Consider the following 27,075-nt stretch of genomic DNA (forward strand, 5'->3'; position numbering starts at 1 on the left):
CACTTTAATTACTTCACCTCTTCATCTTCTATATTCAAGCGAATACAAGCCGAGTCGATGCAACCTGTCCTCATAATTCAACACTTTTAGCCTCAGTGCTATTTACATGGCAGCAGCAACCAAACATAATGAAGGACGGTATTGGCAGGAAAAAAAATACAAAAATCATCGAACCTTACAGCAGAAGGAGGCCATTCGGCCCATTGTGCTTGTGCAGGCTCTTTGAAAGAGCTGTCCAATTAGTCCCACTCCCCTGCTCTTTCCCCATAACCCTTCAATTCTTTCCTTTTCAAGTATATATCCAATTCCCTTGTGTAAGTTATTATGGAATCTTCTTCCACCACCTTTTCAAGTAGTGCATTCCAAACTGAGATCAACTCAGCAGCAACTGAATCATTAATCTCCCTTTGTAAAGTCTACTTCAGCAGGTCAGGTGATGTTGAGGTAGGTGATGTGGGTGAAGCCTTGCCCAGAGTTGTGAAATTCAAAGTGGAACCTAATGCTAATAAATATTCACAGTGAAAGAGGCTTGTACATGCCTGTAATGCAGTCTCATTCAGCACATTGCACACGTAGTGCATTAATCAGGCATGCGAGGAGCCATGCCCACTCGTACACCACACACCCACCACCAGGGAAGATCCACACCACAGGCAGGGCCTTGCAAAATTTACCATATGGCATTTACTGCAGGCCTGCTTATGTTGGTGGAAATAACATTTACTCCAGTCTGTGCTTGCCAAAGCAGCTAGTGTGGTGGATTATCAGCATTTTTCTGAGCGGCCTGTTCCTAACTATTCCCAAGACGAGGCCTTCCAAGATCTCCTTGCTAATAGTCATCGGTTCAAACAGATCCTTCGTCCAGTATTTCGTAGAGAAACTTTGATTGCGAAATTTGATGTTGTAGCGCCGGCCATTAAGGCCAGTTCTCTTGATAAAATGGCGGCCGCCTCACTGCCAGCATACGACATGGCGGGTGCCATTTTAAAGAGGTCGACTGCGCTGCCATTACAGTGCAGCCTGTAATGTATTTGCTTCATGGGTTCTTTGCTTAAGCATTCATAGCAACACATTGCTCTTTAGAACTAGTTGGTTTCTTAGCAAAGGTTTAACAATCACACTACACATTACCGGTTCAGCCACCAGGCTCACAACCACCTGCCTCATCGTGGATCCCCTGAACCCAACTGGCTGACGTTTTATTGAGTCTCTAAGCCACTGACTAAGCGACTCCCAATAGCTGTACAACTATTTTGTGGACAACATTAATTAAGTGCCCCCTAGTTAAAGGCAGGCACACTCCAGACACTTTAAATAAGTGCCCCCTTGTTTTTTTTTGAAGGCACTAAAAACACAAATTATACGTGCCCCCTGGCTAAAAGGGGGTGGGGGGACACTAAAACCGACAAGCATAGACAAATTAAGCTTTAAACATTAATGATCAATTAAAATTTGGTTGCCAGGGGTGATGATGCACTCCAGTCCCTCCGTCGCCCACTTCTCGCGGAAGACCGCGAGCGTACCGGTGGACACCGTGTGCTCCATCTTCAGGGACAACCTGGCTCGGATGTAACCGCGAAAGAGAGGCAGGCAATCGGGCTGAACGACCCCCTCGACCGCCCGCTGCCTGGACCGGCTGATGGCCCCCTTGGCCATGCCCAGGAGCAGCCCTACAAGGGAGGCCTTCCGACCTGCCCGCTCCCCTCCGCACAGGTCAGGAGTGTGGGACTGAAGTGCAACCAGAATTTGAGGAGCAGCCCCTTCAAACATTGGAAGAGGAACTGCAACGTCGCACATTCAACAAAGACATGGAACACGAACTCTTCCAGACCGCAGAAATTGCAGGCGGCCTGGGAGCCCGTGAACCGACTTAAAAACTTATTGCACAGGACTACTCCGTGCACCACCCTCCAGGCCAAGTCCCCAATAAATAAGGGAAGGACTCCCGGGTGGAGAGCACCCCATTGGGGACCCCCTCCTCCTCCGGACGACAAGATGGTGCGCCATGGCGTGTTCGGACGGCAGACGAGGATGACAACGTGGAGAGTGTGCAAGAGCACCCAACAGCTGTACAAATTGTGAGCACACTAGCCAGGTGCATACATTACACTGCCGACCTCTCCAATGCAGATTGTGACATCAATCGGCGTGCAACACCTGAATTGATGCACGACTGTAATTTTGGGTTCTCCGCACTCCATACTGCCCTCTCCCAACCATGCACGGAGGAACGTTGGTCAGAGTCGCTGACAGCGCTTCTTAAAGGGACACACACATCTTTCAGGTAAGTTTCCATTTCAGCTTCTGGAGTTTTTTCAAATATTTTATTGCGGTCGTGGCTTGGTGCAATATATTTAAAAAGTTGTTAAAGTGTGCAGGGTGTTCTTCAGATCCAGATCCAGCAAGGATCTGGATGTTAAAGGAAGTGCCTCTGAGAAGACCATTTGTTTACAGTCCTGAGAGCTCTAGTTGCAGTACCCCTTGGGCTCCAACATCAAATGGAGACGAAGCAGAGGCAGCGAAGGGGACGATGGTCGCAGAGGGAAGAGGAAGCAGGATAGAAAGAAGGAGTAAAGGAGGTAGTGGAAGGAAGGAGGCAACCCAGACAGTCCCTTTCTGGCCGGGATATCCGGCATCAAATTATCCACCTGCGGTACCAGTGAACACAATCCCAATTCCCCTTTCAACATTCGTCCAACAAACTTTCCAATCCAACTTTATCCATATACGCATCCAATATTACATCAAAAAAATCAACTAATCACCCTTGTATATTCCCTTAGTGACTGACTTGCGTGTGACTTTGTCCATCCTAGTGATGTCATGTAGTGCTGCTGCCCCAGTGGCTGCAGCATGGCTGGTGGAAGGTTGCTGACTTTCAGTGGGCGACACTGCATTTGGCCTTGCAGGATGACCACGAGGAGCTGGTGACTGGGAGTGTGAAATCGAGTGACAATGTTCTTCTTCCTCACTCAGGTGAAGCTAGGAATGTGAGGTATGCCTCGTGTTTGGTCGGAATTGTTGGTAGGTGAGTGTTGGTGGGGTTTGGTGGGGAGGGGGTTGTGCACTGAGTGGTGCAGTTGGTAGCAGATGGCTTTTGAAGATGCATTCACTGACTTTGACCACTTGTCTAAGGTGATGAGACTTCTTTGGGTACTGGAGCCAGGTCCAGTACTTGGACAGAGCCGGATGAAGATGGGAGCGGGGTTACAGTTCGCACCCAAAGTTGCCGGCCTCGCTCCCAACCCAGTAGGGAAAATTGCGGCCCGAGAGTTAGGTTTTTAAGCAGATGGCTACTGGGACAGGACTTCATCAGAAGATTAGAATGCAGGAGGGTAATTAGAAATAATTTAAGTCAAGCAAGGTGACCCACTGATGTGGGGATGTGTAGTGTAGTCATCATTTTGTATTATTATGTGATGACAAATCTTAACATGTTCTCTGTATGTCACTTGCGGTCGATTAAATAAAGCAGCATAACAATTTAAATCTGACCTTGTCTTAGCAAGTTTTTTTTTGGTCAAGAGGTGCATGTATAAAAACATGACTTCTAGTTCAGAACACAAGGAGGTCCTATTGTTATATCCTTGGTTTATGCTATCATAGACTTAGTTATTGGGCGGTATGGGCGCATACCTAAATGATGCTCAATCCATTAATGGAAGTGACCAGAATCATTGTACCCGAGAGACGATCTAAGGTAGGACACAAATTTGTATGAGTGAGAAATGCTCATTTTGCTTTAAAAAATGAACCCATTTAAATGCATCTCACTCTTAAAATTAAACACAGCTCCTCCTAGTTAAATTAGCTGGTGAACATATTGTTTCTTTTTGATTATAAATATCACTCCTGTGAGTTCCCTAGTGTTGAGAGTTAAGTAAATATTGAAAACTGACAGAAAGGCATGTAACCCTTTTTCTCTTGAAGGGATATGAGACAATAGACCCACTGGCTACCACCTCCACATTCTTACAATAGAATGGGTGTGGTTCTCAGTATTTGCCTCCAGAGAAATTATTATGTGGCTACAAACATGAACTCAAGATTGCTCAGTATTCAAAACAGGCAAATGTATTGTACTGCTGCCAAGAGGTAGGATTGTCAGAAAGAAGGCCGCTGTCACAACGCACAATTGCTGTTGGCTTTACTCTTATATTTTGTACTTGGGCCAATTGAGTATAGTACATTAAAAAAAAACTAGTTTATCCTTCAGTGTAATCCATGCAGATTGTAATCTTTCACTCGACCCAAACCTTAAAGCAAATGCATAAACCATCTCCAGCTAAAGGGGAAAGGTGACTTTACCAAGCTGAAGTCAGCAAGTTAATAATTGATTACAAGTATTGCAACTGTCCATCAATATATGATCCAGTAGCACTTCCAATCTGAACATTCAACAATAACAACAACAACTTTATATAGCTCCTTTAACATAGTAAAACATCCCAAGGCGCTTCACAGGAGTGTTATAAGATAAAACAAATAAATTGGACACCGAGCCACATAAGAAATTACAGTTGATGACCAAAAGCTTAGTTAAAGAGGTAGGTTTTAAGGAGCGTCTTAAAGGTGGAAGGAGAGATAGAGAGGCGGAGAAGTTTAAGGAGGGAGTTCCAGAGCTTAGGGCCCAGGCAGCTGAATGCATGGCCACTGATGGTTGAGCAGTTATAATCAGGGATACTCAATAGGACAGAATTTGAGGAGCGCAGACATCTCGGGCGTTTGTGAGGCTGAAGGAGATTACAGAGATAGGGAGGGGCGAGGCCATGGATGGATTTGTAAACAAGGATGAGAATTTTGAAATCCAGGTGTTGCTTAACTGGGAGCCAATATAGGTCAGCGAACACAGGGGTGCTGGATGAGCAGGATTTGGTGCGAGTTAGGACACTTGGGTAAGTTAGGACATGAGTAGAAGAATCGTATTTTTGTAGTGTTGGACTGGGTGTAGAAGAGGAAAGATCCAAAACTATCTTACCTATCAGAAGCAAAGAATATTTTAAGAAGGCAGGAGGGAGAGGTCACCTCGTAAAACTTCACTTCCAGTGGAATGCAAAATAGTTCTCGCCAACCTATCAGCTGCAGACACTTCTGTCCACAACAGCATTGGTAGGAGTGACACAACATAGTCCCTGTCAAAAAGAAATCTTGTTTTCATCGTTAGACCATCCTCCATCATGGTGTGGCACTAATACCATGATGATTGAGACAGATTAAGGACAATTCTAGCAGCTCAATAACCAGGTCATCCATGAGGTGTGGGCCACACCAGCAGCCGAATTGTATACCATCACAATCTGTAACTTCACATATCTCTGACTCCAGCCTCTCCATCAAGGTGGGAGACCAACCCTGTTTTACTAGAGAATGTGGATGGGTGCACCAGGAACAACACCATGGATACCTTAGAATAAGGCACCAACCTATTGAATGTACAGCACAAGACTGCCTGCTTGCAACACATTGAAAGCAGCAGGTTATAGATAGAGCTAAACGGTAAGGGAATCAAGGGGTATGGAGAGAAAGCAGGAAAGGGGTACTGAGGGAATGATCAGCCATGATCTTATTGAATGGTGGTGCAGGCTCGAAGGGCCGACTGGCCTAATCCTGCACCTATGTTTCTATGGCCCACAACTAACGCATCAGAGCAAAGCTCTGTAGCCCTACTAAGTCTTCAATAGTGGTGGAGAATCAAGCAGCTAACAAGAAGAGGAGCCTCCACGAACGTTGCCATCCAAAACCATGATGGAGATCAACAGGTGAGTTCAAGAGACAAGGCTGAAGTATTTATAAACAACTTCATCCAAAAGTGTCAGGTAGCCTGTTCCCACAAATGCCAATGTCCAGTCAATTCGATTCACTGCATGTGACATTAAGGAACGGCTGAGTGCACTAAACACAGGAAAGGCTATGGGTCCCCAAGTGCTCCTCCTGAATCTATTGAAAGATCAGAGGATCAGAACAAGCCACTCTTCTGGCCAAGCTCTTTCAGAGCAGCTACCGGATAATGTGGAAAATTGCTCAGTTATGTCCTATGCACAAAAAGCTGAACAAATCTCACCCAATCAATTACTGCCCTATCAATCACTTCTCAATTACAAAATAATGGAAGAAGTAATCAACAGTACTTCTTCCAACTCATGAGTAACCTGCTCACCTATAACTAGCTGAAATTCTGCCAGAACCACCTGTCTCCTTACCTCATCATTGCCTTAATCTAGGCATAGATTCATCATCATCATCATAGGCAGTCCCTCGGAATTGAGGAAGACTTGCTTCCACTCTTAAAATGAGTCCTTAGGTGGCTGAACTGTTCAATACGAGAGCCACAGGCTCTGTCACAGGTGGGACAGATAGTCATTGAGGATAAGGGAGGGTGGGACAGATTTGCCGCATGCTCTTTCCGCTGCCTGCGCTTGATTTCTGCATGCTCTCGGCGATGAGACTCAAGGTGCTCAGCACCCTTCCGGATGCACTTCCTCCACTTAGAGCAGTCTTTGGCCAGGGTCTCCCAGGTGTCAGTGGGGATGTTGCACTTTATCAGGGAGGCTTTGAGGGTGTCCTTGTAATGTTTCCTCTGCGCACCTTTGGCTCGTTTGCCATGAAAGAGTTCCAAGTAGAGCGCTTGCTTTGGGAGTCTCATGTCTGGCATACGGACAATGTGGCCTGCCCAACAGAGCTGATCAAATGTGGTCAATGCTTCAATGCTGGGGATTTTGGCCTGGTCGAGGATACTAATGTTGGTGCGTCTGTCCTCCCAGGGGATAGATGCAAGAGCTGAATAGCAGATGAGAGGTTAGTGTAACTGCCCTTGACATTAATCCAGCATTTGACTGAATATGGTACCAAGGAGCCTTTACAAAAATGAAATTAATGGAGTCAGTACGAAAACTCTCCAGTGGCTGGAGTCACATCTGACACACATGAAGACACTCGTGGTTGCCTGAGGTTAATCAAACAGTGCAGCCCCAGAATATCGCTGCTGGAGTTCCGTAGGACGGCATTGTAGGCCCAACTAATCTCAGCGGTTTCTTTCAGTGACAGCTTGTCATCATAAATCAATAATGGGTCTGTTTGCTAATAATTTTACAGTGTTCAGCTCTATTCACAACTCTTCCAGCCTACAGCAGAACCTCAGCAACATCCAGGATCAGGCTAATTAGTGACAGGTAACATTTGCATCTTAACTGCCCTCTGAAGTGGACTAGCAAGACATTCAGTTATATCTGGGCAACAAGGAATAGGCAATAAATGCCGAGCTTGCCAGCAATGCCCACATCCTAAATATTGGTGCAGAAATTGCGGTCGGAGACTTCCTGCGGGCGGATACCTCCAACCTAAAGAAAATCTATGAACTTACCCGGTGGTCCAGGAGGTTCATTGACTTGCACTTCTGGGCTTCTACACGAAGGCCTGCATAGAGACCCACGTATTCCGGGGCGCAGGTGCTTCGCAAGCGACCCTAGGATCACATGGGCTGGCCAAACCAATCAAATTAAGGGGATCCCAATTCATACTTATGGTGAGTTCCGTATGTACGGAGCTGCCGTAAATATGAATGGGAATACCCTCAAAGATACGCAAACACATGAAATAAATTTTAAAAACACATTACATATTTGAAATTAAGCAAAATGGAATTTAATAAATTATTTAAAACACCATTTAATTTTTTGAAAAATAAATTTACATATTTTAAAGGGTCTGAAAATAAACTTACCTTGTTTCACAAGTTCTTAAATGTTTAAATTATTGAAAAATTTATTTTTCTGTCCTTTAAAAGTCTTACGCTGATAAAGACAAGCCTTATGCCTGCCTTTATCAGAATGAAGAATTTCACGAGTATTCGCTGTGCAAACATAGAAAATAGGTGCAGGAGTAGGCCATTCGGCAAATGTTGAGCAAATGTCCCAACTCTCCTCCAGATTCATTTGATCTCAAGAAGATTCTTGACAGATTGCAAGTTCCGTGTTTCGGCGCATACGCAGCGCTTGCCAAAAACCCCGAACTTGCGCGGCCCCTAAAGGCTCGTTCACACCCCATACACGCCCAAAGGTGCCGTGAATTCAGCCACATTGGCTAAGTGATCACACTCTTACCTCTGAGGCAGATGTTTGTGGGTTCAAGCCCCGACACAGATACTTGAATACATAATCTCAGCTGTCATTCCTTTGCAGTACTAAGGGAATTCTATACAGCAAGAAGTGTCGTCTTTCAGATGAGACATTAAACTGATGCTCCATTTGCCCTATCAGGTGGGCATAAAAGATCCCCTGGTACTTTCAAAGAAGAGCAGGGGAGTTCCCCCAGTGTCCTGGCCAACATTATTAGAACAGATTATGAACATAAGAACATAAGAATTAAGAGCAGGAGTAGGCCATACGGCCCCTCGAGCCTGCTCCACCATTCAATAAGATCATAGTTGATATTCAACCTCAACTCCACTTTCCTGCCCTATCCCCATATCTCTTAACTCCTCTGGAGTCCAAAAATCTATCTATCTCAGCCTTGAATATACTCAATGACTGAGCATCCACAGCACTTTGGGGCAGAAAATTCCAAAGATTCACAACCCTTGGGGTGAAGAAATTCCTCCTCATCTCAGTCTTAAAAGGCCGGCCACTTATCCGGAAAGTTTGATCCTAGTTCTAGACTCTCCAGCCAGGGGAAACAATCTCTAATAACCTGCATCTACCCTGTCAATCCTCTTAAGAATCTTATACGTTTCAATGAGATCACCTCTCATTCTTCTAAACTCCAGAGTGTGTAGGCCCAATCTACTCAATCTCTCCTCATAGGACAACCCTCTCATCCCAGGGATCAATTTAGTGAACCTTTGTTGCACCGCGTCTAAGGTAAGTATATACTTTCTTAAATAAGGAGGTCTAAACTGTGCACAGTACTCCAAGTGTGGTCTCACCAAAGCCCTGTACAATTGTAGCAAGACTTCCTTACTCTTGTACCCAACCCTCTAGCAATAAAGGCCAACATGCCATTTGCCTCCCTAATTGCTTGCTGTGCCTGCATGCCAACTTTCTGTGGTTCTTGTACAAGGACCCCCAAATCGCTCTGAACACCAACATTTTATAGTTTCTCACCATTTAAAAAATATTCTGCTTTTCTATTCTTCCTACCAAAGTGAATAACCTCACCTCACATTTCCCCACATTGTACTCCATCTGCTGCCTTATTGCCCACTCACTTAACATTTATATCCCTTTGCAGGCTCTTTGTGTCCTCCTCACATCTTACTTTTTCACCTACATTTGTATCGTCAACAAACTTGGATATATTGCACTCACTCCCTTCATCTAAGTCATTAATATAGATTGTAAATAGGTGAGGCCCAAGCACTAATCCTTTGGCACTCCACTACATACAGCCTGCCAATCTGAAAATGACCCATTTATCTCTACTCTCTGTTTTTGGTCTGTTAACCAATCCTTTATCCATGCCAATAACTTACCCCCAACCCCATATACCCTTTTTAACAACTTTTTAGGTGGTACCTTATCGAAGGTCTTTTGGAAATCCAAATATACTACGTCCACTGATTCTCCTTTATCTACCCTACTAGTTCCGTATGCTCACAAACTCTAATAAATCTGACAAACACAACTTACCTTTCATAAAACCATGTTGACTGCGCCTAATCAAATTATGATTTTCTAAGTACCCTGTTACCACTTCCTTAATAATGGATTCCAGCATTTTCCGACTGATCATTTGTCTCATTATTGTTTGTGGGAACTTATTTTGTGCGTATTGGTTACCACATGTCTCATTACAGTTGTGACTACATTTCATAAGTACTTCATTCATACTTTGGGACGTCCTCAGGCAAATTATTTCTTTCTTTTTAAACCTTAACTTAGAATATTTAAGAATAATCCTTTGGTAAAATATTTTTAACTTCAGGACTTTTATTCAGAATCTCCCTCCAATCTTGAAGATTGGTACAGTCCTACCACAAGTTAGATAGAAAATTGTTTTAAAGTTTTAGTATCAGCACACTACATAAAGCATATATAATCTTTTAAAAGACACATTAAAGTTGCAATTTGGAATTGTTTAAAGTTTCATATGTCACATATGTAACATGCTGTAAACAACATGTTTATATCATAACTCAAAAATCATGTTCCAACATAAGGCACATTTCAAGATGTTCACTGAGAAACTCGTGCAAATCTTCACACACTCAGATTGTGGCATCCTGCAGGCAGGGGTGTAGTCAGTAACTCCTTTCATCAGACAGTAACAGCTCTCAGAAAAATATTTCAATCAAGTCCAGGCTTTTGAGAACGGCAGAAGCCTTTTTGTAAAAACATTGAGGAAGAGACCCAACAACACAAAAAGTTTAATCACGTGATTATGAAGTATATTTTCATTATGTTAGAAATCGGATTTGGAGGCCTGGATAGTTAAATTTGTGAGGAAAAAAATGGTTGACAAAACATTTTTGAAAAGCCATTTTGAACAATTTGGTTGATTCTGTTTCTGGTATGGACTTCTGAATTGTTGTAGCTAAAAGTATTTTTAATAACTGATTTGATTGATTCAGTTTCTGCTTTCTTTTCTATTGGAAGACTTTGTTCACCTCATATTATTGAAGTTCTGCTTTGTTGTCAGTTTTATGAATGCAAATTTTGAGCCAACAGGGACAGGTATGAAATGGAATTTTCATATGAAGTGTGATACCAAAGGTGGAGGACAGGAAGTGTGACACCAGAGGTGGAGGACAGGAAGTGTGACACCAAAGGTGGAGGACAGGAAGTGTATCACCAGAGGTGGAGGACAGGAAGTGTGACACCAGAGGTGAAGGGCAGGAAGTGTGACACCAGAGGTGAAGGACAGGAAGTGTGACACCAGAGGTGGAGGACAGGAAGTGTGACACCAGAGGTGGAGGACAGGAAGTGTGACACCAAAGATGGAGGACAGGAAATGTGACACCAGAGGTGGAGGACAGGAAGTGTGACACCAGAGGTGGAGGACAGGAAGTGTGACACCTGAAGTGTGATGGACAGGAAGTACATGTATGCTTACCATTTAAAAAATATTAATAGATTAAATAGATCCATAAACAAACAGACTGCCATATATAGATAGACAGACAGATTTAGGTGGTTATCTAGCAGAAAGCAATGGCGTATTGGATAATACAGTTTCATCATTTCTGTTTAATCAAATGATTATTTTTCCAGTCAATTTGTGAATTTCAGTGAAGGTGAATTTGACATATGGCTCCCCTCTGATATCCCATACATCTCCCAGTTTTACCTTTGCTTCATTGCTGGTATCCCAGATGAAGGACAGAGCATTAAATGCCACTTCTTCAACGCAGCTGATGGTGCTGTTGCTTTCCTTGTAATCTGCTGTAAAAGCAAATGAATATAAATAAGCTGCAATATATAATGTGACGTGCTGAGAACAAAGTGAGCCTTTGAGACCAATGCCGTGATTCTCCTCCCAGTGATGGTGGGGCAGGACTTCCCCCACTACTGTGACACCATCGCCACCCTGATCCAGTATTCTGATGCACGGTGGGTTTCTGGCAGGATTCCCATCACCAGAAATGAGCTCGCCATTGCCCGGCTGCTAAATCCCAGCAGGGCCCCAGAAGAGGGAGTAGGCAGGTAAAGGGGCAGTAGTGCTCTGAAGACCAGAGGGCCTACAGTCCAGTAGGCGCCTACTGCCACCTGACCCATGAAGTGGTGGTAACATGCACGGGTGGAAAGATAATCCATTGGGTCCTGGGACCTCTCTCCCACTGTCCTTTACCCGTGGCAGACAGGGGAGGGGCAGCCAGCGGCACTCCCTGCGGGGAGGCGGGGCGGGTAAATGCAGATCAGACGGTGAGGCCTTACTGACCGGCCAATTGTGTAGGTGACTCCAGCTCCAACTGCCCATAATGATATATTTTAAAATGTGGTTTCCAGTTCAATAATATAAAAGTTATATGTATGCTGGGTGCTTCTAAAGCTAGGCAGTGGGGCTAATTTTGAATTATTTCAGCAAAGATCTTCCACAGATGTGATGATCTGAATGGATTTCTTCGGTGCTGTAACCTTCAATAGTTCTATGTAAAAATCTTTTTTTTATTTGTTGAAGATTGCAGGACCTTCAGGAAAGCTGCCCTCTGGTATCTGTACCGATCAGGCCAGAAACATCACCTTTTCCTTTAGATAATCCCGCAGGTGATTGAGATCTGCGACAGATTTCTTTGTTTGAGCCACTTGTGTGGGGATTTTGGCAGATATCCTGTTTAATCATTGACCCCTTGATTGGCAATCTCACAAATGAAAACATCTATGGCCACAGTGGAAAATAATTCCTCCCTCTCCCGCTCCCTCTCTCTCTACCCCTACCCTATAGTCAATGGTTGCAGGGACCATCTCATACAGGTCGGCAAAACAAGTGAACCATATTACACACCACAGCCAGTAATCTTTGATTTCACCATTGTATAATAGTACATAGTATTTACAGCACAGAAACAGGTCATTCAGCCCAATCGGTCCATGCCGCTGTTTATGCTCCACACGAGCCACTGCATCCTCCCACCCTTCTTCATCTAACCCCATCCACATATCCTTCTATTCCTTTTGGAACCTTTATAAAGGCCAAAATAATATACCCCCATATGCAGCCACTTACTTTTAAGTGGCTACATCCTTACAACTGTTTTTGTTGTATCTGTAAACAAGTGTCCCCTGGTTAAAGGTGGGGCTCACACTCCAAAAACTTGCAATCAAATGCCCCATTGTTTTTTTTTGAGGGCACCAAAAACACAAATTATACAAGTGCCCCCTGGCTAAAAGGGGAGTGGGCCACTAAAACCAACAAACTTAAACAAATTAAACTTTAGACACGTGGTTCAAATTAAAATTTGGTTGCCGGGGATGATGATGCACTCCGTCCCTCCGGCGCCCAGCCACATCCTTACAAATCTGCCTGTGATGCAGATTTTCTGCAGCCCAATTTAGCTCGTTGTTGACGTGAGGTTAAAGCTGTGTTGGGAATTTCTGCTGATTACTCGAATCAACCGACTTTGTGAAATTGAGCAGTCATGGTGGAGCACATTTGCTTAACTGCACTGGCATCTGTAACACTCCTGGCATGGATTTTGCTGAGACCGCATTCAATTACTTGTGTGAAACGTTCTTCAAGGACATAATCACCAATTAGATTTTACACTTTCCTCTAAATCTAGAAGTCACTACTGCTTTATATGATTAAGTATTTAAATAGTTTCCCCATGCATTTCACTTCATCAATTGATGCAATCTAGAATTAACATAATAGAATCCTCTCTGTGAAGGCTTTTAATGGATGACAAGTGAAATTAATACGGAACACTTCAGTGAATATTAATGACAGCTGATATTACATTTTATATGCTCTAAAGATCGATAATAGTTTGAGTACAATTGAGTATCTGAGCATTTTCAGCAATTACTGCAGGATTTTGAGAGACAAAAAGGAGAGAAAGAATAGAAAGGAAAAGGAATTAAAAAATAAAAAGTGAAGCCTAAGTAAGGTTCGGCAATGAGGGGATCGATGTCCTTACCGAAATCAATGACTCGTTGCTTGACTGTGTGCTGTCGAGAATGCCAGTGTTTCCAATACTTCAGTTGTTCTTCTGGAGACTTTGCATTGTCAAAAACGGCCATGATCATACTCTACATAGAAGAAAACAGTTATTGATCATTTATTTGTTGAGGCTGGATTTTTAAGCCTCTGCTTCTATGTGCAATGTCCACCTTTTAACCATGTAACTTATCTTCATGATATTTATACACTTCCCTGGAGCACTCCCTCAACAAACAATTACAGGACAGGTTAAGAAGTTACCATTGTTTAATGTCAACACTGACTGGAATACAGAAACTATTAAAGAATAAAATGTTAAATTGGCCTGTTGGGGTGGCTATTTTCAAGGATGATATATGTATTCGCTCATTATGTGTAAATAGACTGCAAACTGCTAAATGCCCTTATTATCACACACCAGTTGTACACACTTAGAAAGAAAGGAATGCAGACAATTTGGGCCTTAACATTAATATATTGCAGTTACACATCTCATCACCATAGGCAATCCTTTAGAATCGAGGAAGACTTGCTTCCACTCTTAACATGAGTTCTTAGGTGGCTGTACAGTCCAATACGAGAACCACAGTCTCTGCTGCACATCTACACAACAGAGAAACCCTTTTTCAAATGGGGAAGAGTGACTGGTCTAAACGTGTCCTGGGAGTGGCTGCCTGCTGGTTTCTGACCAGGTTGCACTGGGTGTTGAAGAAGGTTGCGCTGCTCACATGCACAGGCCTCATCAAAGGTTTGGAAACCACAGCAAGCAGGGCAGCGCTTCCCTCCCTCACATTATTTGTGGATTGTTACTGAAATGCCATGTAATTACTGAAGGCCCATTTTAATTGTGCAAATTTAATAACTGACTTCCTGGTATTTCTCTCACAGCTGCGTTCAGCTGCAATAGAAGATGTTACTTTTTGTCCTTTTATTTTTCCTTTGTTCTGTTTAGTTTGTTGTATTTTATGGTCAATTTGGACTTATTGTTTTACATTTTTGTATTGTTTTAACTTATTTCTTCTTTTCCATTTCCTACCATTGAAGGGAGTTCTACTCTCAATGCAAACATCTTCTGCTGGTATGATGGGCCTTCCTTTGGGAAAGCATTGTGCTCAGGGAGCTTGAGGCTGAGGAGTTGCAGATGAATAATCAGAGGGAGGTCTGATGCACCTGAGGCGAGTTGCATTAATGTGTTATTACTCAAGTTTTCAAGCCCACAAACACTCCAACAGCTGCTCGAGCATGTCCAAGGACATGTGCCTTTACCACCTACCCTTCACCAGTGAGGCCTTTCCGCAGATTGGGGCTGCGTCCTCATTGTCGAAAAGCACCTGCACAGTGATGGACAACTTAGTCACTTACTGATGCCCATCGTGCAACTAGATTGTTTAACATTGATTTGAGGTGTTATGCCCTCAAGATGTGAATGTGACGAGGCGTTCAATTGTACAACACACCCTGAAGATGTGTCCTACTGAGGTGTGGGTATGCAGTGAAAGAGCTGTATGGTTGTGACGGCTTGGCAATGAGCAGTAAATGTGGAACAGCATGACCAGCCCTAGACGGCATGCCACAACATTTGACACTGGGTACCACGTGCTTGCTGGGACGGCGCACTGCTCTCCTCTATAGAGCAAATCAGAGTGACCTTTCTCACACCCACCTCGTGTAGCTGCATGCTCATTTTGTTCGCTATCAAACAGTACCATTCACTCACTTGCCCACAGAATCCATTTCATGCCCCAACATTAGGTTCCATTTCACTTTGTTTCTCCTGCTCTTCCCCCATCCCCATCTTTGGCAAAGGCTGACAAATAATCAAAATGAGCTTTAATAGCCAAATCAATGTTTATCCCCATATGTAGCCACTCTATTTTTAATTGTGCCCATCCTTTTAAATTTAACCCAATGTCCAGATTTTCCACAACCCTTATCATACAGGCTTCCTGCAGAAGCAGCAACAAGATTGTTGGCAGTCAGCTCACTGTACTGCTGCCTGGCTCTACACCAGTTTAGGCAGAAAGGCCGAGGACCTGAAATTCCTCATTGGCTCTGTTGGTCTTTTTGTGCTGCGTGGCCAGCAGGACCCTCTGGAAAACAGCACAAAAACATAGAAAACATCAAAATTTACAGTGCAGAAGGAGGCCATTTCGGCCCATCGTGTCCATGCCGGCTGACAAAGAGCCGCACGACCCTTGGTCAGCAGCCCTAAAGGTTACATATAAACCTATGAACAATGACAGAAAGGCAAAGAGCACCCAGCCCAACCAGTCTGCCTCACACAACTGCAAGCCCCTTATACTGAAACATTCTACACTCCACCCCAACCGGAGCCATGTGATCTCCTGGGAGAGGCAAAGAACAGATAAAAAATTTAGGGATAGGAAAGTCCAGCAGATCGTATTTGATTCCCTGCAGTACTTACCATTATACCTGCGCTGGCCAACAAAAGGTCTAATCCCAATTACCAGCTCTAGGTCCGTAATCCTGCAGTTTCTGGCATTTTAAGTGCCCATCCAACCATCTCTTAAAAGTGATGAGGGTTTCTGCATCCACCACTCTTCCAGGCAGCGAGTTCCAGATCCCCACAATCCTCTGTGTAAAGAAGCCCCCATCAAATCCCCTCTAAACCTTCCACCAACCACCTTAAAACTATGTCCCCTTGTAATAGACCCCTCCACCAATGGAAATAGGCCCTTACGATCCACTATATCCAGGCCCCTCAATATTTTGTACACCTCAATGAGGTCTCTTCTCAACCTCCTCTGTTCCAATGAGAACAAACCCAGCCTATCCAATCTATCCTCATAACTAAGATTCTCCATTCCAGACAGTATCCTAGTAAATCTCCTCTGCACCCTCCCTAGTGCAATCACGTCCTTCCTATAATATTGAAAGAGCGGGAATTCCATGTTGGAAAGAAGTGGATTAATCACCCATGAATATCACTGTTGCCTTTGGATTGTTGTTGTGCTGCCGCATTCTCGGGGTAAACTAATGGAAATGGCTTCTGATAACATTGGGTGTATAGCTGGTGCTGAACAATTCACATATTAAACTACAGCACATCATTTGGATTATAAAAGCGGATTTAGAAGTTTAAGCTTCACGGTTTCAATGTGCGACCTTACAACATGCTTCGCAGAATTGAATCCACACACAACGCCTGTGGGGTCAGAGGCCCAGTTAATGTTTTGGGTGTGGAACCTTCTTCACAGAAGGGGTCACACCTGAAGCAGCATCTGTTCGCTTCACAGATACTGACTGACCCGCTAACTGTTTACAATATTTTCTGTTTCTGTTTCCAATTTCCATCATTTGCACATTTTTGCTTTCTGAAGTTAACATTTTGATAGAGTCCCACCCATAAACCATCTTTCTTAATCCTAAATTATGAAGTTACCAGTTTGTGGAAATAGTTTAGTACAGCCTAAGACACTGTTATCCATGGCAATATGTCCATGCAGCAGTGTCCAAAACAGCAGCGCACGATAACCTGTTTTGGAAGTGTTTGAACAATGAGAACTCCATAGAAAAAGCTTTAGATTTCTTGACCCATATGAAGATGTTTCTGATCTTCAAAAAAATTTTTCAAAGCTAACACCTAAAAGATGGAGACACATTGCTCAACTTCATGATTCTGGAGTTTACTTACATAAGGATGAGATACAAGTGACTTTCCTCACACACTTCTGTCCTTTCCTGAACAGACTTAAAGGCTACGTTCCCACCATATCTTTTACCTTTGGAGATGCTTCTTTTCACATTTGAGATCAAGGGGTGGGTTTTCAGCTTTGCTGTTTTCGGGGCAAAAACGGAGGCGGGGCGGGAAAGTTACTGCCCAATTAACATCAGCGATTAATTGCTTAACTTTCATCATTTGGGGTCTGCACCGAGGCGCAGTGCAAAGGGAGGCGTTGAACTATTTTCGCGGCACAGAAATGGGAACCTCGCCAACTTTAGTGCAGGGCCGGGAGTGCTCCGAGAGGCCTTGGGAGGGGAAAAAAAAACCAACAAAAAAACATTGCCCACACCCTCACCTCACAAATCGCTGCAAAAATATTAAAAAATAAAAACTTTAACTTACCTTTTTTGCAGTTCATCCAACTCACCGTCGCCCTCGGGTGAGACCCGAAACTCGCAGCGGTGTCGCAATGTGAGCTGTTGCACACCCGGCGCTGCTCTCCCTGGTGGTGCTTCTAAACTTTGCCACAAAATCTGACCCAAGGATCGCGACCAAGCGAAAAACAACTGAGCGTCCCATTTTTCGCCGCGGAGGGTCAAAACCGAGTCACAAATGACCCGAGAATCCAACCCTTTAATCTGGTGACCTCCCCTTGTCCACAGGGCAAGTGGAAGTAGAGCCTATAAAATATAACTGTTGACTTGTGGGCACTGACACTCATATGCAATTTTTAATTCGGTTATAAATCTTTTCCACTTTACTAACAGAATTAATTAAAAATGATACTATCTGAATGTTATTGCTGACCTTAGAAAATAGAGGAACTTCAAAATGAATTCCATAAATAAGGGTAGATCTCACTTTATTAAAAAGACATCACCTTCATAAGAGTGATTGGTGATATCCATTTTGTTGAGGAGGTCAGGATACCTGTGTCCTTTCTGTTGTACAGATGTTGTGCACAAGTAACACAAGAATGTGAATGGCCATGTTCTGCAACATAACATTGTGCATTTGCCAGCAAATAGAAAAGGCTTGGCCATGAAAACTACGCTGGCTATACATCTAATCTGTACATTCCTGCTGCTCAGGAAAGTATGTTTATATGATGACTCGTGGGAGCTTCTTTTTATTTTGAGTGTGTGAAAAATGCTGCGGAGTACACTGATGTCTAATCGCAGCATTTGGTGTCCATGCTAACAATGATCAGGCGGATTTAACATAAGAACATAAGAAATAGGAACAGGAGTAGGCTATACGGCCCCTCTAGCCTGCTCCGTCATTCAATACGATCATGGCTGATCCGATCATGGACTCAGGTCCACTTCCCTGCCCGCTCCCCATAACCCGTTATCCCCTTATTGTCTATTTCTGTCTTAAATTTATTCAATGTCCCAGCTTCCACAGCTCTCTGAGGCAGCGAATTCCACAGATTTACAAACCGTTGAGAGAAGAAATTTCTCCTCAACTCAGTTTTATATGGGCAGCTCCTTATTCTAAGATTATGCCCTCTAGTTCTAGTCTCTCCTATCAGTGGAAACATCCTCTCTGCATCCACCTTGTCAAGCCCCCTCATAATCTTATACATTTCGATAAGATCACCTCTCATTCTTCTGAATTCCAATGAGTCGAGGCCCCACCTACTCAACCTTTCCTCATAAGTCAACCCCCTCATCTCCGGAATCATCCTCGTGAACCTTCTCTGAACAGCCTCCAATGCAAGTATATCCTTTCGTAAATATGGAAACCAAAACTCTACACAGTTTTCCCGGTGTGGCCTCACCAATACTCTGTACAACTGTAGCAAGACTTCCCTGCTTTTATACTCCATCCCCTTTGCAATAAAGGCCAAGAATCCATTGGCCTTCCTGATCATTCGCTGTATTATCCTTTTGTGTTTCATGCACAAGCATCCCCAGGTCCCGCTGTACTGCAGCACTTTGCAATTTATTGACAATTTAAAGCGTTTCTATACAATAACACCTTTGAATTGTTTTTCTGTAGTTTGTACTTTCTCAAAAGTAGGTGCAAATACCTATCAGCTGAACAGAAAACTTGGCTCGCAGTGCAAACATATCTAGGTTAATGAAGTCAAGGTGCAGAATCCAAAATGTCTTACTCGAACTTTGGTTGAGGATGACTGCAGACATTTGTCACCTTCCACAGCTCTCAGTGTGATGGGGTAAAACTGTCCCTTGTTGAGGTAACCCATCGATTCCTCTCCTGATTTTTGGTTGACAGATTTAGGTGCCTCCAACATGCACTCAAAGTCCACCCTTAAAAATGAGAACAAGCAAATTTGAAGATACTGATGCCGCTGTTCTTAAACAGATAAGGGGTAGTTGTCCAATTTTACCCTCCTTTCAGGGAGCCTTGGCTGCTGGCAGCTTATATCAGACATGTGGGCATGCACCGATGTGGTTTGCTGACTATTTTAAATATACGTGCCAGCACAGACATGAAGGGCAGAATGGCCTCCTTCTGTGCTGTAAGTTTCTAAGATGATTTTCAGAATTCTATGAATTTCTGATATACACAGCCAGTAGGCAAGCTCGAAGTCACAAAAGTATCGCTATAACATCAATATTTAGATTTAGCTTATTTTATAACTGTGATGTTGGAACCCAGTGCATTGCAAAGGAAAGCTTTTATTAATTACTGTTACCATTTTCTCTGAAATATAACTTTACTGAATACAGCAAGGAACTGTTTCAAAGCTTATCAATCCCAGTTTAAGTCCCAGCTATGCCCAAAACTGTGATATTTTTGCTTTTAAATTATAAATAAATACCAACAAGATTACACAATATTACTGATTAACATTCATGGAAAGCCATTTAATTAGAACATCTTAAATAAACATTTTATTCTTTCCATAGGTGTGTGCGCGTGCGTGTGTATATATGTACGTATATACGTGTATGTGTGTGTGTGTTATCATACAATTCAATTTATTCTATGCTGAAGTACATATATGCAATTTTTGATAGAGATTGAAAACAAATAGACTGATGTCGTGCCAACATAAATGAAAAGCAAATTTATTTCCAGACTGTGTGTGTGATTGTAGGGACTCTGTGCTGCACAAAATGATACAGGTGGGGTAGATGTTTGGAAATTCTGTAACTTTTTTAATGACCACCAATTATTTGGTATCACATAATCAGCTTCATCTAGCCTATTGTGTAACTAAGGTAAAAGAGGATTTGAAAATATGTTTTGTAACCTTCTCCCACCCCTCCTTCCCTCCTCCCCCCCCCCATCAATAGCCAAACTGTAATATGCTCCCATAAAATGTGAAATAGAGAGTGTGTTCCTTTAAAAGACTCTACATGACGGTGCGAACTGAGGAGGAATATACCTACCGTGGTCTATTATTTGTGACATTTTCCTCAACACAAGATGGTCTTATCAAATCGTTAAGAAAGGCCTATTTAAAGAAAATGCAAAAGATTCTTCAATTAGTTACATTTATTTTATTATTTTCCCAAGTATTCCATTGTCCAGTTTGTGTTTTTCCCTTCATTTGGCCAAGTCTGTCCATGTCCATTGCCATGGAGGCGTAAATCAATACTGCTCTTTAGTCAAGTTCACAGCAGGTTCCTTTAAGCATGATAGAAAGGAATCTCTTCCCAGTACCTATCCATTTCCTCTTAACTTTTTGACCAAGACCAGTAAACGCACTCATTGAGAAAGCCTTGATGCTAATGTAAGTAATGATAATGATTTAAGTTATAGCTCTCTTAATTGAGAATTCAATTTTGTAGCATTGTAGCTACAGAGCTGGCTCTACATTTAAACATAAAGAGGTAGAAATTGCCCTCTGCCGGAAATGGGGTGCACCTACCATTTTTGAAGTGTTCTAGCCGCTGCAATGGATGCGGCGGCCTAACCGGCGAAATTCAGCTCTTCGTGGGAATTTTTTTTTCCAGCGGGGGTGGAAGTGGATCACCATGGAGGCGGAAGTGGGAACAGAGCAGAGTAACCGTCACAAGCGGGGTGGAAGTGGGGGCGGGACGGAGTATCCGATGCTGTCAGTCATCAGCCTAGCGCTGATGACATCATCACACTGACGTCACAATGTCTCTCCCCTTCAGATAAAGTGGAGGGCCGCTGCAAGCTCTGCATTCATTTTAGTTAGGTCCAAGGGGCCACCAGGGAGGGTTTTGGCCGGGCCAGCGGCCTGGCACCCAAGAGGGGGGCATAATGGTAGGCCCAACCTAACAGTCGGCCGACGCAAAAAAAAAGCAATGGTGGCCGCAGCAGTGTGCTCTCCCCTTTAAGGGCCATTTCACACACGTGCACTGACAGCAAAAGCTGTCGGGGGCACCAATCAGCGGCGGGGCCGCTCCTGCGGGGCAATTTCCGGTAAGGGGCAATTTTGCGAGGGGATCCCCGCCAGACGGTAAGGAGTCGGCGCGTGCACATTGCAGCGGGAAAATGGGCAGAGCGGTCGCGGACACATGTCTAAAATGGCGGCCCCTCCGCGGAGAGTCGGCGGCCATTACGCACCGCCCCGGTGGCTGCCGCTTTCCGGCAGTCAGAGGCCTTATCGAAATGGGCAATTTCAGCCCCAAAATATGTTATAAACATCACCACTGAGCTGGTTAAAGCAGTGGGTAACTGAACCATCTAGACAAGGAAGGCCCCAGATTCAATCCATGGTTTGTGTTGTAACTAATCTCAGGGCAACAATCCAAATGTTACTCCTGGTTTCAGGCCACAAAACTCTGGGCTAGGGTTCTGTCGCCTGATTCGTACCCAGTGATCCTTGTTGGAAGTGTATGTTGGGAGAGGAAAGGGTTGGGTTTGGTTATTATAACTGCCCCTCCCTGGCCAACACTAACTGTCTGGCATGACCTATGAAGCGTGCCCTGTGCCCATGGAACAGAAACCCATTAATGAGTTGATGCTTTCAGAATCGAAAAGAAGAAAATTGGCATAAAAATTAGGAAGAAAAAATATTTTAAGGTACTTGTAATGTGCAACAAATTTTTATTGCCCTATGCTCCCTTTTGCTCGGTGGGCTCTTTGAATTGCACCAGAGTTTCTGCTAGGATTTTAAATAATTACATTCAAGGTCTTAAAAGTTCAAATTTTACAGTTAGCAGCTGAGCTCTTGTGCAGTTGCTTAAACTTTACAATGTTTTGTTCTCCCTAAATTAGCCTCTTCTGAGCTGTTCAATCCACACTTTCCTTCTCAATTGGAAAGGTCCAGTCCACAGATACTGGTATGGAGAGCACTAATGGAACATTTAATGTCTCAAAGTATATGACGTGTACAGTAATTTCACGACTGACTGTTTCATTCTTTGAAATATTTCCTTTAGGTTGTTAACCTCTTTTTCCTGATCTATTCCCCAGTCCTGTAACGTACCTTTTAGGGCCACTGGGTGACCAGTGGTTTAGACATTGTCTTTCATCTCTCATGGCCCCGAGTCCAAATCCAATTCTGACTGATGAGATGACTAGCTCTAAAACTGTTCTACTTGAAATGAGTTTGAGTCATCTCAATCTAGCATCTAGGGGCCACAGTATATATTGTCCTTTTATTAAATTCTAATTGGCACCAAATGGCAATTCAAAATGGCCTGAGGGTAGTTGGCATGGAAAATGGAAAAATGACACCCTTGTGTTCTTTTGATATTGGGGCTGAGATTACAGGGAGACTTGCTTTGCATTGAAACACACTGGCCCCGATTTAATCGCGGGTATGGAATCGGTCTATGCAAGGTGCCAGGGCAAGCAACAAGTTTGCTGGCGCCCGGAGAGATTATAACTCTACTAAGATTTACATTTTCTTTAACGAACACATATAAAAAAGAAATAAGCTTAAGAGATCTTTGACAACCGTGAAAATTAAATACTGAGTGGCAGCAGCTAGTGGCACTGAATATAAGCTCGATAAACTAGTTTCCATTGGGAGGGAAAATTAACTTCACTTTGTAACTTTAGCTTTCAAATTCTTAACTAACCTTGTAGCAGATTCTCTTATTGTTAAACTCAGACTCAAAAAACTAAAGTGGACAGTAATCCTTCAAAATCAATTATTGGCTACTAAGTAGCTAACCGTTCAAACTTACTGCCCATTTTTTGAATCAAACCATCTTCAGCTTTAACAGCAGTTAAACAATTCACTTTCTGTTATTCCTAGAACCAGAATGAATTCATTTATCATGGGCTGTAATTTCACGAGATAGGTTTGGAAATACATTAGCTCTGCATAAATACCTCACAGAACCCCAAAGGTTATCAAGCAAAACTCCAGAATATTCATCCATCTGTACTGTTCAACCCTGTTCTGCTAACTACTACAGACATCATTTTCTGTCCGTTCCTTCCTCCCTCACCTCAGAAACACAGGAACAGTCATCCATTCCAGCTACGTTACTGCTTTCAGTTCATTCCTCGACTGTAATCATTTATTGTAATCTTTTCCTCTCCTCTTTGAAGTTATTTTCTCCCTTTAGATTTTTTCATTCTGTGGTTTCATGACCTAGCTGAGAACATAGCCTGCTGACTCACCTCAAGCCTCCTGCCAAAAGGTTCTCCACAGTCAATCATCAGGAGGGGTGCGAGAGCAGGCAAGGTGAATGGCCTTCACTGATATGTACCAGTGACCAAACCAAGATCAAGACTGTGCCAAGAGTAGAAACACAGGCCTGAACCTGCATTGCATAAAGGCTTTATTGCAGAATTCATTGGTACACAAATAATTTATGGCATAGTTCATTATATTTGTATTAGTATTAATCATTTGTGTCTTAACCTTGCTAAGATGATGTTATAAGCGAGCTCAATTCATTGTCATAAATATTTACTTTCATAAATATTTGGATTTACTATGGAAATTAAACTAACCTCAGGAGCCATATCCTTGAATGTTTCTTTGAAACTGTTCTCAGGAGCCCACCTTTGTTGTGTCTGAGTCATTAAAATGTTATCAAGTGAATCAGTTAGATTGCACTCATACGGATCCGTGGGAATAATCGTATAGCTATCCAACTGTGACTGAGATTTGGGAAAGATAGAATCTGAATGGAGCCGGTGGGATCTTCTGGTTGGATCAGGATACGCTGTTGACATAGTGATATCCTCAGGCAAAAGTTTCATAGTTTGAATAGAATTATCCAGAGCTGGAATGTCATCAAATTCAAATTCAATTCCAGTGTTATTCCTGTAGAAAAAAATTAATTTGTGAAAAAGAATCAAACATTTCCCCTCATTTTATTAGATTTTTGATTTTCTGGGCAGATTCCAACTACAAACATCCCCTTCAGTGAGGAAATGGGTCAGTGAGTCCCACTTTGTTCCCTACAGATGCCTTCCAGTCAGTCAGTCAGGGTAAAGAAGTGGTGTGCGGTAGCCCTGGGAGCAGTGTGGAGGCATGCCACTTCAGGGAGCAGGTCGGTGATTGGAGCGTGGGCAGATACAACAGGAGCGGCGAGGTCGGGGCGAAGGAGCGGCGAGAGACTGTGGAGGGATGTGATCGGGGCCCAGGAGAGCCGAGGGCCCAGGGTGCAGCACGGGCCAGCTCACACTGCGATATGTGTGCGCGGTCGGTCCGTGCAGCAGAGCTGGTCTCCAGTGGTCCTGGTCAATCCTTGCCACTGGACCAAGACCTAGCTCTGTCAAGCCCGTGTGGTGGCTGGTGTGCAACAGTCACCACATGTTTAAAAAAAACACGCACAGGCATCTTCCACCCTTCAGGATGTAGTTCAGGACCTGGAATTTTAGGTCCTTCATTGGAACACCTGTGAACTCATCCTTTTTTGGCGTGGAAGCAAATCATCCTCGTTTCGAGGGACCACCTATGATGATGAATTCATAAAACTCCTTCAAATGTAAGAGCGGGGGAAATTTTAACCTACCCACCTGGATAGTGGACAGGTGAACAGTTAAAATGCCCCTGGTGACATACTTCTGACTTTCCGTCTCTTTTGCATTGATCTTGATTTTAACTTGACTCTTTTGAGCAAGCGGCAAAAGCACTCGGTTGCAGCCGATGGGCTCCTTATTTAAATATATAGATTGATGCCGTCATTTTTAACTCCGGCCTGAAGCGGGAAAACTGCTGTGGCTTTCCTACCAGGTCTAGAAAGTGGGAATAGTTATGTGTGAGATAAGTTTTCTTTTACTTTCCTTGTGGGGCTGCACATAGGACCCCATTTTAGGACAGTCACGGGTTGGAGACAAAGATGAGCCCGTAGCTAAGTATTTTTTTGTGGGGCCGGGAGGAGCAGGTGCGTTCTCCCAGGCTTCACAAAACCAGCCTAGGCCACTGGCGCACCTGGTCCCCCCCAGAGACTGGATCCTCCCCATCCTCACCTTTTTCGGGGCCAGAGGGCAGGTGGGCCATCCAATATTGTGGCTGCCCGAGGGGGGGGGGGGGGGGGCGGGGGGTTCGATTTCCGTCTGCTGCCTGCCAGCCAAATGCTAACATAGACCGAGCCTCCCGCTCAGGACTATGGGGCGGCTGGCAGGCGAACACCACCATTATCTTTGAAAGAGGTGCAGAGGTAAAAACATGCTATGCTGCCATTTTAGCGGATTTGAGACATTTTCTTGATTTTGGCTCTGAGACAGAGGGTTCACTTCTTGTGCATTTTTGTCTGCACCGAAAATGAAGAAACTGCCCTGTTCCTACAGATAACAGCTACTTGAGATGGAAAATGGAAAATATATTTGCCCTCGGGTGAATTCAGTCCAGTGTCGTTTTCTTTCATCTTCAATTGAGGAAACTATGTGGCCAGTCAGTGGAAAAAGAAACATCAAGATCTAAACATTTCTCATACCTCTTCACTAAATTCGGTTCACATGGGCGAGGTACCTTTCCAGGCAGTAGAATTCTTTCCTGCTTTGGGACCTTTAAAAGAAGTAGCATCACATTAAAACAAAATGAACATGAGAAAATCACAAACTGTTGAGACTGGTGAAAAATAGCATCAATCACCAGGAATCAGTTTGAACTACCTATAATGATTGTAGAATAACCCATACTTAGGAAGGTTCAACCATCAGCTTGTTCACATTAGTTATCGTAAATTGAATGACTGGATATTATCTTACTTTTGAGAATGAGATAATAGACTATTTACGTGGGTTCCGTCACATTTTATAATAACCTTTCTCAAATGCAAGTTGTTATTGTTCAATATGCTGTCTCCAGTGCTTCCGGTCTGGCAATGCCTCGATTTCAACATTCTCATCCTTGTTTTCAAATACTTGCACTTCCTCATCTCTCCCGATCTCTGTCATCTCTTCCAGCCCCACAACCGTGACCCCTTTCCCCCCGAAATATCTGCGTTCCTTGAATTCTGCCCTCTTGAGCATCCCCGATTTTAATTGCTTAACTATTGGTGGCCGTGGATTCAGCTGCGTCGGTCCCAAGCTCTGGAATTCCCTCCCTAATCCTCTCCGCCTCTCTACTTATCTTTCCTCCTTTTAAGGCACTCCTTAAAACCTACCTCTGTGACCAAACTTTGTCATCTGACCTAATTTAACCTTATGTGGCTCGGTGTCAATTTTGTTTGTCTTGTAATACTCCTATGAAGCGCCTCGGGATGTTTTACTATGTTAAAGGCGCTATATAAATACAAGTTGTTGCTGTTGACTTTCCAAAGCCTCTCTTCATTTCTCTGCATTTAAGTCTCTCTCCCCTGATTTAGAGAGAGCAAATCGTCACGTAGCAGCCCTGGTATGTATTTACTTAGGTTGTCTGATATATTTATGAATTTCTCAGTAGTTTGCTATAATTAACCATCACAAGCAGTAACTTTATGATGACCAAATAGACT

At 43.5% G+C, this 27,075-nt stretch overlaps 1 protein-coding gene across 1 annotated transcript in view; it reads right to left on the reverse strand.

Annotated features, from left to right (window-relative positions):
* The window catches only part of LOC139279347 (grainyhead-like protein 3 homolog), an 89,442-nt gene that overhangs the window by 40,615 nt on the left and 21,752 nt on the right, over window positions 1-27,075 (reverse strand). The window contains exons 3-8 of the mRNA XM_070898467.1: window positions 26,074-26,144; window positions 24,140-24,455; window positions 20,644-20,708; window positions 19,398-19,554; window positions 13,571-13,682; window positions 11,281-11,375 (exon numbers count right to left, since the gene is read on the reverse strand). Coding sequence (XP_070754568.1) covers window positions 11,281-11,375; window positions 13,571-13,682; window positions 19,398-19,554; window positions 20,644-20,708; window positions 24,140-24,455; window positions 26,074-26,144 — 816 coding nt within the window. The remainder of the gene's footprint in view (window positions 1-11,280; window positions 11,376-13,570; window positions 13,683-19,397; window positions 19,555-20,643; window positions 20,709-24,139; window positions 24,456-26,073; window positions 26,145-27,075) is intronic.

This window comes from Pristiophorus japonicus, chromosome 14, assembly GCF_044704955.1.
Source record: "Pristiophorus japonicus isolate sPriJap1 chromosome 14, sPriJap1.hap1, whole genome shotgun sequence".
Classification (NCBI taxonomy): Eukaryota; Metazoa; Chordata; class Chondrichthyes; family Pristiophoridae; genus Pristiophorus; species Pristiophorus japonicus.